Source organism: Myxocyprinus asiaticus, chromosome 42, assembly GCF_019703515.2.
Source record: "Myxocyprinus asiaticus isolate MX2 ecotype Aquarium Trade chromosome 42, UBuf_Myxa_2, whole genome shotgun sequence".
Taxonomy (NCBI): Eukaryota; Metazoa; Chordata; class Actinopteri; order Cypriniformes; family Catostomidae; genus Myxocyprinus; species Myxocyprinus asiaticus.
This window is the reverse complement of record NC_059385.1, coordinates 11,535,854-11,550,628: the sequence shown is the minus strand read 5'-3', so window position 1 is coordinate 11,550,628 and position 14,775 is coordinate 11,535,854. Positions and strand designations below refer to the sequence as shown.

At 39.7% G+C, this 14,775-nt stretch overlaps 1 protein-coding gene across 1 annotated transcript in view; it reads left to right on the top strand.

Annotated features, from left to right (window-relative positions):
- The first annotated feature begins 966 nt into the window (after nucleotides 1–966).
- The window catches only part of LOC127432907 (microtubule-associated protein 6-like), a 22,170-nt gene continuing 8,361 nt past the window's right edge, over nucleotides 967–14,775 (top strand). The window contains exons 1-2 of the mRNA XM_051684429.1: nucleotides 967–1,985; nucleotides 13,935–14,148. Coding sequence (XP_051540389.1) covers nucleotides 1,273–1,985; nucleotides 13,935–14,148 — 927 coding nt within the window. The 5' untranslated portion in view covers nucleotides 967–1,272. The remainder of the gene's footprint in view (nucleotides 1,986–13,934; nucleotides 14,149–14,775) is intronic.

Genomic DNA, 14,775 nt, shown 5'->3' with positions numbered 1-14,775 from the left:
CTCTTAACTGACCTGCTCCCTCCTTGCCATCTCACTGCTCATGGGTACTGTGTGGGTAAAGTAGGCATCCATTTGTTTTTGTGGAGGCGATCAGATGCAAATGTCTACCACAGTGTGACATCACAATGTGGAGGAAGTAGAGAGTGAGTCATGTTGTTCCAAAGCTGCATGACCTTCTTCCATGGAACGCAAAAAAAGATTACGGTTAAGTAGGATGTTCAGTCTCGGACACAATTCATTTTTATTATATGGAAAAAAGGATGCAATGAAAGTGAGTGGTGACTGAGGCTACCAGTCCCTAACATTTTGCCTAACATCTCCTTTTTGAGTTTCATGGAAGAAAGAAAGTAATACGGGTTTGAAACAACATGAGTGTCAGTAAATGATGACAGGATATTCATTTTTGGGTTAACTTTCCCTCTAACTCACCTACTGTATATTCATATTTGTAGCATGTCATTAATTGTGCCATGTGTATGAATGTGTGTACGTGTGCTATAATGGTGCTTTATCAACCAATGAATCCATTTCTTAGATAATACTATGGTGAATAGGCTACAATCAAAACTGATCTTTACGCAATAATTTGAAGATATTTGTAAAAGGTGCAAGACAGGGCCTTTTGTGTGAATGTACTATTTCTTTAATTTTTATCTTTATATATGTGTAGTTATTTGTTGAATTTATTTAATGTAATATTACAGTATATATACATATATATAATTTTAATTTAGATCCCTCCTGGCTTCTTCATGTTTGGGAAAACATCTTGTGAGCTTATTAAAAAATGAAGACTCTAATTCAGTGGGCGGGTCTTCAAATTCGACTCCTCCCACTGCAGACGTTGCGTGATGATGAGTGTGGCAGGTGATTCAGCTCCACTCCAATTCGAAGCATCCTCTCTCGGTAGATGCTGAGCCGCGTGCGGGAGGGGCTGATGTGTTTTGCACAATTTCTCATATTGTAACAAGCGCGAGAGGAGCAGGACTAACGTCACGGGGTTTATTACGCGTAAAAATAATATTTTACGCGTAAGAAACAGAGGCACTTCAGCGTTCCAATCATCGCAATGTCTCCTCTACATCGGATTTATGTTTTGTCATCTTTGACAGCATCCTTGTAGAGGGAAACCTTGTGAATCTGACATTTTGTGGTTCTGCTGCAAAGCTCGCGAGAGGGGTTACTTTACAGTTCCGCAAACAGAATAAGGAAAACATCATTGGGGAAAGGGAGAGATTGGCATAATACAAGGTAAGGAGTCACCAAACCACCATGGCATGGCCCTGTATCACCAGAGCCTGCTGTATGGCTCGGTTCTGGAACCAGCTGGATAAGGCCGACATTGCGGTGCCATTGGTGTTCACCAAGTACTCGGACATGTCCGAGATGCAGCATCTTAACCTGCATCAGCCCGCGCGGAAGCAGCCGCACATGATCGCCATAGAAACGCAGCCGCTTCACAGCGATCACAATGTGGTGACCAAAGGACCACCAGCCCCTGAGGAGAATATCCGCGGGTCCGTGATGCGCCAGGACTTTAAACACTGGAAAGTTCGTCCTGAGCCCAGCTGCAAGCCCAAGAACGAGTACCACGAGCCAGATGTTCCTTTTAACAACGAGACCCAATATCAGAAGGACTTCAAGCCCTGGCCTATCCCAAAGAGGGGGGACCATCCTTGGATTCCCAAACCCTCTCCGACCATCTCAGTGGGCAATGACCGAATCCCTGACAGATCCAAATACACCCACGCCAGCACAGAGATGGACAGTGGGGTGGAAAAGAGCGAGATTGCTGACAAGGTGCAAGAGAAGGAGATCCTGTCCAGTGAAAGGAAAAAGAGGCAAAGCAAGAAAGTGGTTTCTGGCGTTAAGTTTGAGGGGCAAAGCGCAGGGGATGCCACAACTACAGAAGGGAAAGGGAGGGTGGCAGTGGATGCCCTCAACCGGCAGATCAAACAGGAAGTCACCTCTGGCAGCTCCTACAGGTAGGGTACCACAGGGCAAAAATGCCATTGTGATTTCCCCCCCTACAAACACCATGTAGCAACAAATTGGATGTGCAAAGTAGGCCCACATTGACAGCTATTTATTTATATATATAAAAATAGTTCATATTAACTTGCCCCTCCTTCCTTTAAAAAAAGCAAAAAAACTAGGTTGCAGTGGGCACTTGCAATGGAAGTGAATGGGGGCCAATCCGAAAACATTAATATACTCACTTTTTCAAAAGTATAGCCACCAGATGTAAACAATATTTGTGTTAACATGATTTTAATGTGATAAAATCACTTTCTCACATTTTCTGTGTAAAGTTATAGCCACATTTACAACTTTGTTGCCATTAACCTGAAACCCTAAAATGACTGTAAAATGACAATTTAAACAACTTAAGAGCTCAAGTAATACATGAGTTTTGATGAAAGAATTAATGTCAGTGCTTTTATAAAAATTATTAGCCTTACATTTCTGCTTTTAAACCCTCCAAAATTTGGCCCCATGCACTTCCACTGGAACCTCGACTTTTTGAAGAAAAGGAGGGATTAGTGGAAATGAATGTTTTTTTCTTTTTTTTTTTTTTTTTTTTTTTTGGGGGGGGGGGGGGGTAATCAACATTATGCCACAAATGCTGTAGATTTAGCTTAACTTGTATTGAACCCAGAATATTCCTTAAACAAGACGATAAAAAAGAAAAATCTTTTAACGATCTAGTTTAAAAAACATGTATCAAGTTTGTATGTAGAAATGTATTATTTGTGTCCAATTTGGTTTCATAAATTTCTGAAAAACATTTATAGCATTTTCATATGTATTTCAAATGTATAGCCTATTTTCATATGGTTTAATGACTTCAAATTGGTGAAACCATCAAGTAAAAGGTATTAAAATACTTAACTTGCACCTTGAGTGCACACAATTTTATAATAAAATACAAAACCTTTTCAAACCTATTTTTAATGTTATTATTATTATCATTAATATTTTTAATGTTATATATATATATATATATATATATATATATATATATATATATATATATATATATATGTATGTATGTATAGTATGTAGTCACAAATATAAATAACTTTTCTTAGGATTTGACCTGAACAAAATGTGCCTTTTCATAAAAATGTCAATATTTTTTAAAAACTTCACACAAAGTCATGAGGGTCTAAAGGAGTACTCTCTGTTTTTTTTTTTTGTTTTTTTTTTTGTTTTTTTTTTTTTGGTCACATGACAACAAAATTGCTACCTGCTTTTTGGTCACACCACCTGACTTTGATTTGGTGGACAAAAGTTTTAAAATATGAATAATATTTTAAAACAAAATTGTATCTCAGCATTTTATTTTTAATTTTATTAGATTTTTTTTAGAAAAAAATTAAAAGATGATTCCATTCTACTTCTCTACACCATGTAGACATTTTTGGCTATTAGCCTTAGAAAAAAATATCAAAATGACTCAGACATTTAAAACATTCATCATAGGGTAGAGAACATTCAAACTGTTTTATGTGAATTGCATTTTTAAAATATTCTTGAAAAACTTAATAGATCTGGCCCAAGAAAAAAAAAAACGTCACATCATTGACCCGTTTCTAACGTTGTAGTTCCAAAATATACACTGTTAAATAAACAGAAAATTGGTGTCATTTTTGTTTAAGTTGTTATTTTGAATAACCATGTACTTAAATGTTGCATAAAATGTTTTGCTATATCCAATTTGGATATTATGGCAATTTTTGCCATATCATTATTGCCCCTACAAATAGGAGTGGTGTTAAAGGCCCCTCTGCTTTATATTTGTATGATTTTTTGAATCAAAGCAAACTCTTTCACTGTTTCTTTTTATATCATTTTGGGACCACAAAAGTGAAATATTTTGGTACCCAACCCACCACAAAAAAACACCAAAACATTTTTCTTGAGGAAGGCTTTCATCCCTGTTACACACTATTGATTAATGTAATTTAGTGCCAGGAAAGTATAATGGGAGCAAATATCCTTGAATGCTCTGGATGAATTGTTATCGAGCTGTAAGAAAACAGAGCACTACCCAGCACAGCAACTCACGACAGGGCATGAAGAGGCTGTTACTGCATTACAGCACTGCATGACAGTACATCTGTGCACAATGTGAATATGTGTGTGTGTGTTGTGAAATGAAAAGGGCAATACAAAAGAGGTCAGCTGTGGGTTAGATCCCATGCATACTGCTGTATTAACACTTACAGATGGCAGTACTTGGACGATGTTTTTGGAAAAAGCTTAGTTTTCTTTAGGGTTAGTTTTAGGGCAAGTGAGTGAAGAGGGCAATCTGTGTACCGTGTAAAGAGGAGCAGCAGCAAGGTTGTCATTACAAGGAGAAACCGTGATAAAGTTTATAACCATGTTTTTGTTTTATTAGTGTTTTAAGTCATAAAAGTAATTATACTGATGATAACAAATGTGTTGGTTTTTTATTCACTTGGCCTTGAAGGTATTCATTGTTCCTGCCATTCATAATAATCCATCTGCTGTAATATATTTACAGTCATGTAAAATTGTCTGGTATTGTGGAATTTGTTGCGTAACCTTTCATTCAGCTCCAATGCAGAGATGGCCTAAAAAGAAGTTCAGAAATCATCCGTTTGTCTCTGCTTTATTACCCATCTTGTATATAAAACTTTATTTTACTGTATTTTTAATTTACTGTTGTTTGCCTGTCTTTGTTTAATCATAACAACTGAATTTTCTGCAGTGCTGTGTTTTTCCTGGTCTTGCTTGGCATTTACTTTCAGTTTTACTCATTCAGTTGACTCTTTTTCATTGCAAATTAGAGTAGATCATCAGCGATCACTTGTCAAAATTGTTCATAAAACAGACTTTTTCCCTTTTCAATACATATTCAAAATTAACATGAATATCAACATTAACTTATGATTAACAATATAGATTTTTATTGATTGATTCATTAGTTGATTTTTGACGATTCAAATCAGTTCCAAAAACGTTCCAAAAAGCAACTATCAGTGCTGATATAAACCAAAATATCTGCACTTTTTGTTCTTTTTGGAACTATCTGTTATCAGCAAAGTTTAGTAGTGTCTGTCACAGTAAGGAAAGACTTAAAGGGATTTTCCACTGCATGGTACAGCTCGACTCGACTCTGCTCGCTTTTTGGGGGTTTTCCACTGTGGATAGTACCTGGTACCTGGTACTTTTTTTAGTACCACCTCGGTCAAGGTTCCAAGCGAGCCGAGCCGATACTAAATGTGACGTCAAAACCCTGCAGATCACTGATTGGTCAGAGAGAATCGTCACTACCAGCGTCACTGGATTTGCTACACGGGACATCAACCCGCTAGTTTTAAAGTTAGCAACAGCGATAACAATATCATTTGTTCACGCGACTTTCGAATTGTCAAAAGAAATGGCTGTGTGCAAAACCATGGAGTGGTCAATAAACGAGGTGCAGATGTTCCTCTTGTTAGCGACGAACGAAACAACGCAAAACGAAAAAGTCTTTCAGGAAGTATCTCAGCTGTTGGCCGCACACGGCTACCACCGGACCTACCAACAGTGTAGTGAAAAGTTTAAAAAAAGTTCAAAGTGACTACAGAACCATCAAGGACCACAACAGCCGGAGTCGTTCAAACAGAAGAATGGAAGTGGTTCAACCAAATGGATGCTATCTATGGCAATAGACCGGTGAGCAATGGGAGGGAGAGTGCCCTGGACTCGGCGTTGTTGGAGTCCAAGATGGAGGATGGTACGTTTTGTTACGTTAACTCTATATTCTGCTTGAAAGCTTCACTTTATTTAGTTGACCAGCTACTGGAAAGCTTGCTTTTAAAACAACCAGGCCAATTTAACTGTTACACTTCTGTAAAATCACTATGCAACAACTGCTTTATGCAGCACAATGAGCAAGTAGCTAACAGCTAGCGGTTGTGTTATTGTTTATGGTCAGTAATGTTTGTGTCGCGTTTAAGATGATATCACGGCAGTAGAGGCAGCGCAACTATGACGATCAATCCCACCTATGCTGAGGCAGCACTAAACTGCAGTGGAAAAGCAAGTTCAGAAAAGTAAAGCGAGCAGAGTTGAGTCGAGTCGAACCGTAACGTGCAGTGGAAAAGTGCCATTAGAATTGTTTTTAACACTCAATAAATCGATTTTAAGACTAATGGCCGATTAAACAGTTATCAGCCTTTTCTACCAGCATAGTTGTCAGTATCTGCAAAAATCGGTCAACCTCTACTGCAAATTATGATTTAATGTGTATAGAAAGATGCATCACCCTATTCTGAAATTTGGATTCTAGGTCTCTATTTAAAAGCCTCAAAAAGATAGTTGTGTCTAATTGACAGGTGTCTCTGAGTAAACCTATTGGTCCATAATTGTTTTGAGAAGCCCACTGATTGATCAAGACATCGCATGTATTACTATCCCATTTGCTTTGGGAAGTCCCTAATTTATGCATTTGAGTAAGCTGTTTGAACTACCTTTCCAAGATGCCCCCTTTTCAAAAGTCCAGGAAGTAGTTTCTATATACAGTATACTATATGGTGAAGATTGAAGAATTGCACTTAAGAATTTGATCTGCAGTCTGCATTAAGATATACTGGTGTTATACACAGTCTGTAGTTGCTTTGGGATGTAACCTTTAGAAGACCTGTGTATAATTGGCTGGTGTTATTTGGTGGGTGAGAAGTTTATTCTTAAAATGCCTCATATGGTGGTACACAACACATTTCTTATTTCCTGTTTGGAATCAGGATTTGTTTTTATTTTTCATGGCCAGGAGCAAGACACCCATGTAAGTCTTCACACACACACACACACACACACACACACACACACACACACACACACTTTCACCTGCGAAAAATACAGAGTCATCAAGTCTGTTTGTGTTACAGTGCATGAATGAATTGTGATGTCATAGTGGGACTTTTTAAATTTAAATGATTAGTTTGACTTAATCTCATGTTTAATCCTGAGTTTTGTTTTTTGCTTTGTCATGCAACAAAGCAGTGACAGGGCTAAAGGTTTGTGGGCATGGACACAAGCTGATGAAGCCAGATATCAAAAAATGATCCACTTACAGTAAGAAGGCTGTAAAAAAGCACAGTGTGGTGTGTCATTGTTAGCCACAGAAATCACTGGTGTTCCTTGACAGATGCTGTAGAGAGGAAGTTGATTCGTCCTTTTCTCTCCCGAGTGTGTCTCTCTCTCCCTGCAAATCAATATGTTCTGGTCTGCAATTTATCTCTTTGTGGTTTATCTTTATGGTTTATTAGTTGGGAGCCAAAATCTTGGAAAGCAAGATGCATTTTCGTACTTCTCTGACACAAAATAACTGTGCAGATTAATTTAGTGTTTATTAGTTTAATTATTTTAGTGATTCTTACACCAGAAAGTTATTAGATTTATAAAACACATTCAAGAGTAAATGGGTCATAAAAAATCAGGATTAACAGTTTACATATAAATGTGTAGCACAGCACACTCCTTATTGTTTAATAACAGGGTAAAATGAGAATAATGGAATTATGTAAAAAAAAAAAATTCTTTGCACCGCAACATTGTGTGGCAATGAATAAAAATACTGAACAGTATTTAAATGTCCTTCCCTTTTTTTTTTTTTTTTTTTAAATGTAGTGCAGTAACCATGGTTGCTACTGTAACCATTCAAACACTGGAATCAATAAGTATAACAGCAGAAGCAGCAAAGATAGAGAGAAAGAGAGAGTTTTGCCTTACAGTGCAGTATTACAGAGCTAAACTCATTGGAATTCACTTGAAGTCCAAAGAGAATGGCAGGAGAAATATGTCATGGAGTAGGTACAGCAGGAAGATGATGCCCCGAGGAGGAGGTGGAGGAAACCTATTGATCTAGGCACATCTGAGAGTGAGAGTGAGAGAGAGAGAGAGAGAGAGAGAGAGAGAAAGAGAGAGAAATGTACTGTACTGTAAATTGGTACATCGCTATAATTAGAACGAAGTGACAAGGAAAATCAAAATCCTTCTGTGCTCATTAAATAAAACTAAGCATTTGCAAATGTAATTGTTTGCAGTGCTCGTGGATTAATTGCATGACTGGAATGTTCATTAATCCAAATGGGGTGCCTATTTTTGGTATACTCATTCGCTGTATTGTCAGTGCCAGGTGACAGCTCATATCCAGACTAATTTAATCCAATCAGGATTTTTTTTTTTCATCAGTAGTATAACGTAAAAAAAAGAAAAGCAAAACAGCCTTGCATGCTTCTGTTAAACTCCACGTTACTACACAGTGCCAAGCCTACCCATAATGCTCTGCTCTGGTACCCTAGCACTACACAATTTTCTAGTGCCAGCATATCACCATAGTGACAGAAAGGCTGTTCACAAAAGCTCAATGCCTGGGGTAAAAGAGAGGTATTAACCTAACCAAATATTCAAATGACTTTTCACTGCAACAATTAAATGTGTGTGAGCTTATTTGAAGAAAACTGTATTAAACGAGCACATTATCAAGATGTCAAGATGTCAAGTGCTCCTGTTCTTTTGTTGTTTTTGTTTGTTTGTCCTGTGTTTAGTAATCTTTTTCCAATCAGTTTTACCAGGGATGAACTGCTGAACATTCGGCAGCATATACCAGACAATCTTTTCCCGGTTTTTGACTATTTGCTGGACATTTTAGTCGGAGGCGCAGCTGTGCTGTTCAAGAGACGCAGGCGAGGGAGACAAGCCGGCGCACTGGTCAAGCTCCGTCAGTGCGGCTTTTGAACATCCCTGCCAAGTATTAATCTAGCGAATCTCCACTCTCTTCCTAACAAATCGGACAAACTACATCTCCTCACCGGTACATACAAGGACTTTTCAACCTCTGCTGCCTTGTGCTTTCACAGAAACCTGGTTGAGTGAAGCCATTCCGGACAGCACATTACATCTGCCGGGGAAAATGAGAGGCGGTGGAACATGCTTTTACATCATTGAAGGTTGGTGTACAGATGTAACAACATTAAAGAAGATGTGCTGTCCTAATTTGGAAGCGCTCTTTATTAACTGTAAGCCTTTCTATTCGCCGCGGGAGTTTTCCTCGTTTATTCTGGTGAGTATTTATATCCTGCCACACGCGTGCATGAATGCAGTGCTGCAATAGCTGGCTGATCAAATCACAGACACGGAACAACAATACCTGTACTCAGTTATTATTATTCTTGGGGATTTTAACAAAGCAAACCTCAAACATGAACTGCCCAAATACAAACAGCACATTGCATTCCCAACCAGAGACAGAAATATACTGGATCATTGCTACACAACAATAAAGGATGCATATCACTGTGTCCCTAGAGCAGCTTTGGGACTCTCTGATCATTGTCTGGTTCATCTTCTTCCAACCTACAGACAGAAACTAAAATCTGCTACAGTAAGCCTGTAGTAAAGACTGTAAAGAGATGGACCAATGAAGCAGAGCTGGAACTATAAGCCTGCTTTGACTGCACTGATTGGAGTGTTTCTGAGGCTGCAGACACCAATCTGGATGAGCTCACATAAATTGTTACATCATATATCAGTTTCTGTGAGGATATGTGCATTCCTACTAAGACTTATTTAACATTCAACAATGACAACCCGTGGTTTACAACAGAACTCATGCAGCTTCGTCAGGCCAAAGAGGATGCTTACAGAGGTGGGGATATAGTCTTGTACAATCAGGCCAGGAACACACTGAATAAGGGAATCAGAGTGGCTAAAAGAAGATACTCTGAGAAGCTGAAAAACAAGTTCTCAGCTAACAACCCTGCATCAGTGTGGAGTGGCCTAAAACAACTTACTAACTACAAGACTCCTAACCCCAACACTGAAGGGAACCAACAACAGGCTGACGACTTGAATGTGTTTAACTGTAGATTTGAAATGCCCAATCTCACACCCCCCCTCCTCCCCCCTACTGCTACTCAACCTGCACTTAAGATCTGTGAAGATGAGATGTGCCATGTCTTCCAAAAACAAAAGACAAGGAAAGCACCGGGCCCAGATGGCATTTCACCCACGTGTATTAGATCCTGTGCTAACCAGCTGGCCCCCATCTTCACACTGATCTTCAATAGATCACTTGAGCAGTGTGAAGTCCCATGCTGCTTCAAATGCTCAATCATCATTCCTGTCTCAAAAAAAAAAAAAAAAAATCACAGGACTTAATGACTACAGATCCATCGCCCTGACGTCTGTGGTCATAAAATCATTTGAGAGACTGGTGTTGGCCCACCTGAAGGACATCGCAGGACCCTTTCTAGATCCCCTTCAATTTGCTTATCGAGCAAACAGGTCTGTGGAGGATGCAGTCAACATGGGATTGCATAAAATCCTGCAACATCTGGACAGACCGGCGACATATGTAAGGATCTTTTTTGTGGACTTCAGTTAGGCTTTCAACACCATCATCCCAGCTATTCTCCAGACTAAATTACACCAACTCTCTGTTCCCACGTCTATCTGTCAGTGGATTACTAGCTTTCTGACGGACAGGCAACAGCTTGTGAGACAGGGGAAATTCACTTCCAGCACCTGTACAATCAGCACTGGTGTCAACCAGAGATGTGTGCTCTCCCTGTACACAAATGACTGCATCGCCAAGGACCCCTCTGTCAAGCTCCTGAAGTTTGCAGACGACACCACTGTCATCGGCCTCATCCAAGATGATGATGAGTCTGCATACAGAAGGGAGGTTGAACAGCAGTCAAAACAACCTGGAGCTGAACACGCTCAAAACGGTGGAGATGATTGTGGACTTTAGGAGGAACACTCCAAAACTGACCCCCCTCACCATTCTAAACAGCACTGTGGCAGCAATGAAGTTCCTGGGCACTCCCAGTTCCTGGGCATTACCATCTCACAGGACCTGAAGTGGGAGACCCACATTGACTCCACTGTGAAGAAAGCCCAACAGAGGTTGGACTTCCTTCGCCAGTTGAGGAAGTTCAACCTGCCACAGGGGCTGCTGATACAGTTCTTCTCAGCAGTCATTGAGTCTGTCCTCTGCACTTCAATAACTGTCTGGTTTGGTTCAGCTACGAAATCGGACATCAGAAGACTACAAAGGACAGTTCGGACTGCTGAGAGGATTATTGGTTGCCCCCTGCCATCCCTTCAAGAACTGTACACCTCCAGAGTGAGGAAAAAGGTTGGAAAAATCACTCTTGACCCAACTCACCCTCCCCACTACCTTTTTGAACTGTTGGCCTCTGGCCGACGCTTCAGAGCTCTGAGCACCAGAACCATCAGGCATAGGAACAGTTTTTTCCCTCAGGCTATCCATCTCATGAACAGTTAAAACTGCCCCCATTGAGCAATAATTATGTGCAATTCACAGATTAGTCTTTTTATATTTATCCAACACATCCTACCTCTTCTGCCATTACATTCCCTTGCACTGTATATAACAGATTTATATTTAATTTGCATTACGTATGTGTGTGTGTATATGTGTGTGTGTATATATATATTATGTATACATATTATCTTATTGTGTATTCTGTATATACTTTATTTTCTATTCAATTTTTATTTTATTTTTTATTATTATCTACAGTATGTTGCTGTATTGTATTGTTGTGCACTGGAAGCTCCTGTCACCAAGACAAATTCCTTGTATGTGTAAGCATACCTGGCAATAAAGCTGATTCTGATTATGCTAAGATTATCTAATAGCTACCTCTAAATGAATTCAGTTTCTAGATTAGTAAATCAGCATGGCCTATAGTATAAAATAAGATGCGGTAAAACAGAATTGTAGAACTTGTTGATGCCCTTCATCAAATGAATGATTTGGCAGCTGGTACCAAGCACTGATTTACAATAAGCACACTAGCTCTTGTTTCCAGTCCTATTGTCAGTGCGTATGCATGGCTCTCTCTCTCTCTCTCTCTCTCTCTCTCTCTCTTTATTTTTTCATCTCTGTCTGTCTCATCTTCTGTGTGTGTGTGTGTGTGTGTGTGTGTGTGTGTGTGTTTGTTTGTTTTGCTCCATCTCATGCTGAACTCTGGCTCCTCCCCCTTCCTTGTGGGCCTTGGACTTCTATAAGCTGCCTTTGCACTGCTGCTTCTCCAACTGTTCAAGCATTCTGACTGGACTTCATTCCTCTCATGTAATGACTTTCTGTTTACTTCTTAGCTCAGCAGGGAGAGAGAGAATTGTCCCTCGACATCAGAACACTTTGCTGCTCAATAGTATTATTGCTACATTTTTTACTAAAACATGGAGCGAAACACTATTTAATGGAAATACATGTTTCAGTATATTTCAGTAATATTTTATCTATTGTCAGTCAGAATTTTAAGTTATTAGGAAAGCCTTTTTAGTGCTTTAGGACTAATTAGGTCCAGGGTTTAGATGTTATATTTCTTCCTTAAAAGGAATAGTTCACCTAAAAATAAAAATTCTGTCTTCATTTACTCACCCTCATGTTGTTCCAAACCTGTGTGGCTTTCTTTCTTCCGTGGAACTCAAACAGAGATCTTAGGCAGGAGTGAATGGTGACTGAGGCTGACATTCTGTCTAGCTTCTTTTGTGTTCCATGGCAGAAACAAAGTCATATGAGTTTGGAACAACATGCGGGTAAGTAAAGGATGAGTAAATGTGCTTTCTGTGTTGAATATTCCTTTAAACACAAGGCATGACACTAATTAAATTTTCTTATCCCCCATTTTCTCTAAGTGTGTCATGGTTTCTCCCCACATGCTGTCCCATGACTTCAGCATGTCCTTCAGCTTTGTCTCTTTTAGGTTTGTGTCCCATAACAACGGCCCCTTTCTGTTTAGACACTTTCCTCATCCAAAGTGTAAAGAAGTTTTGCTGGTGATCAAGTCACTTTACATTACACAATATTCTTACATAACAATATTAGCAGATAGATAGACAGACAGACAGACAGATTAATTTAGTTCTTATTTAAACTAAAACAACTAATGCATTGATTTGTTCCAATCTCTTCCCCATAATATCAGTCCTGATCAATAATCCTTACCAGCCACAGAGGAACAAAGAGAGAAAGAGATAGAAATGTAGTTACAGTACGGAATGGAGTTTAACTTGTTATTGTGAAGAAGTGTGTATATTTGTGCAAGTGTATGCATGAGTGTTAGTTCGACTGCAGCTAAATTGCATGTTGGTAAACCTGCAATGCATATACCCGTGATGTATATCATTTGTCGGAGTCATCTAAGTGAGGAAAGACTCATTACTCATACTAAAGGATTGGCTACTGCCTCAGGAAAAAAAAACTGTGCTGTGATGCAGATGCAGATAGGGAGAAAATCTCTGCATTGCTATAAAGTAGAAGGGCCTTGCAGGGTGTCAGTGTGGATATTGCATTACTTTTTTTTGTTGGTTCATTTTTTTTTTTTTTTTTTTGTGGACTTTCTCCCAATTTGTAATGCCCAATTCCCAACGCGCTCTAAGTCCTTGTGGTGGCGTAGTGACTCGCCTCAATCTGGGTGGCGGAGGATGAATCTCAGTTGCCTTTGCGTCTGAGACCGTCAACCCGCGCATCTTATCACGTGGCTTGTTGAGTGCATTGCCACGGAGACATAGCGTGTGTGGAGGCTTCACGCCATCCACCGCGGCAACCATGCTCAACTTACCACGTGCCCCACCAAGAATGAACCACATTTAAGCGACCACGAGGAGTTTACCCCATAAGACTGTACCCTCCCTAGCAACTGGGCCAATTTGGTTGCTTAGGAGACCTGGCTGGAGTCACTCAGCATGCCCTGGGATTTCGAACTAGCGAGCTAGCGAACTCCAGGGGTGGTAGCCAGTGTATTTTACCACTGAGCTACCCAGGCCCCCGAATTTTTCAGTGTTGACTGACTAAATCTTGATTCCACATTGTGGATTTGTAATTCAATATGTGCTGAATAAATCACCCACCATGCTCATTTTACTTTTCTTTATATCAGGACTGAGTTCAAAGCCTACACAGATGTGAAACCTGTGAAACTCATCAGGGCCAAGTTTCAGTATCAGCCTCCTGAAGCGAGAACTGATCTTCAAACAAGCTACAGCGCCACCTACAAGGGCTACCAGTCTAAACTGCAGCCCGATGACAACAAGGCGCTGGAGAGAAGGAGGATTCGCACACTGTACCATGAACCTTACAGAGAGCCTAGTAAGGTATGAAGAGACCCTGTGTGTAGAAGTGTGTGGAACAACTAGAAATGCTGTTAAAAATACTGATGTTACGACATTGTGTATATTTGCAGCAGGAACATGTTTGTAAGTGTTTGCTTATTGGAAGAAGTTGGTAAATGAATCACTAGACACAGTACCTTGATAATGTCAGCAATTAATGCACTTTGTTGCCGAAAATCAACTGAATAACCTAACTTTATTTTCAGCAATAGTTTCTCAAATTAGTTTGACGTAATTTGGCCTCAGGCTTTGAGGCTTTTGAGTCTTAGTGAAGCAGCATAGCTCTTTATTTCGTTATGTTGAAGCGCACTAAGCGTCATGACAGTGCGCTACATCTTATCAAATTTTCATGGCAGCACTAAGTGCAATTTTCGTGCCAGTGCAAAGTGCAAGTGGGCTTGGGTTGGAGTGTTTGCACTATCTGTGGGTGCATGTGCGCAAACTGTGGGTGTATTGTGTGTTAATGAAGTGGTGCAAAGTGCAATCTGCTATTTTCCTGAGAAATTGGTCATTGTGCTAAGACGTTTTAAAAGTCTGTTTTCAGCGCAAAATCTAAATTCAGTTCCTGCATTTGCAGTTTGGAGATTCCACCAGAAGGTGGTAATAAGG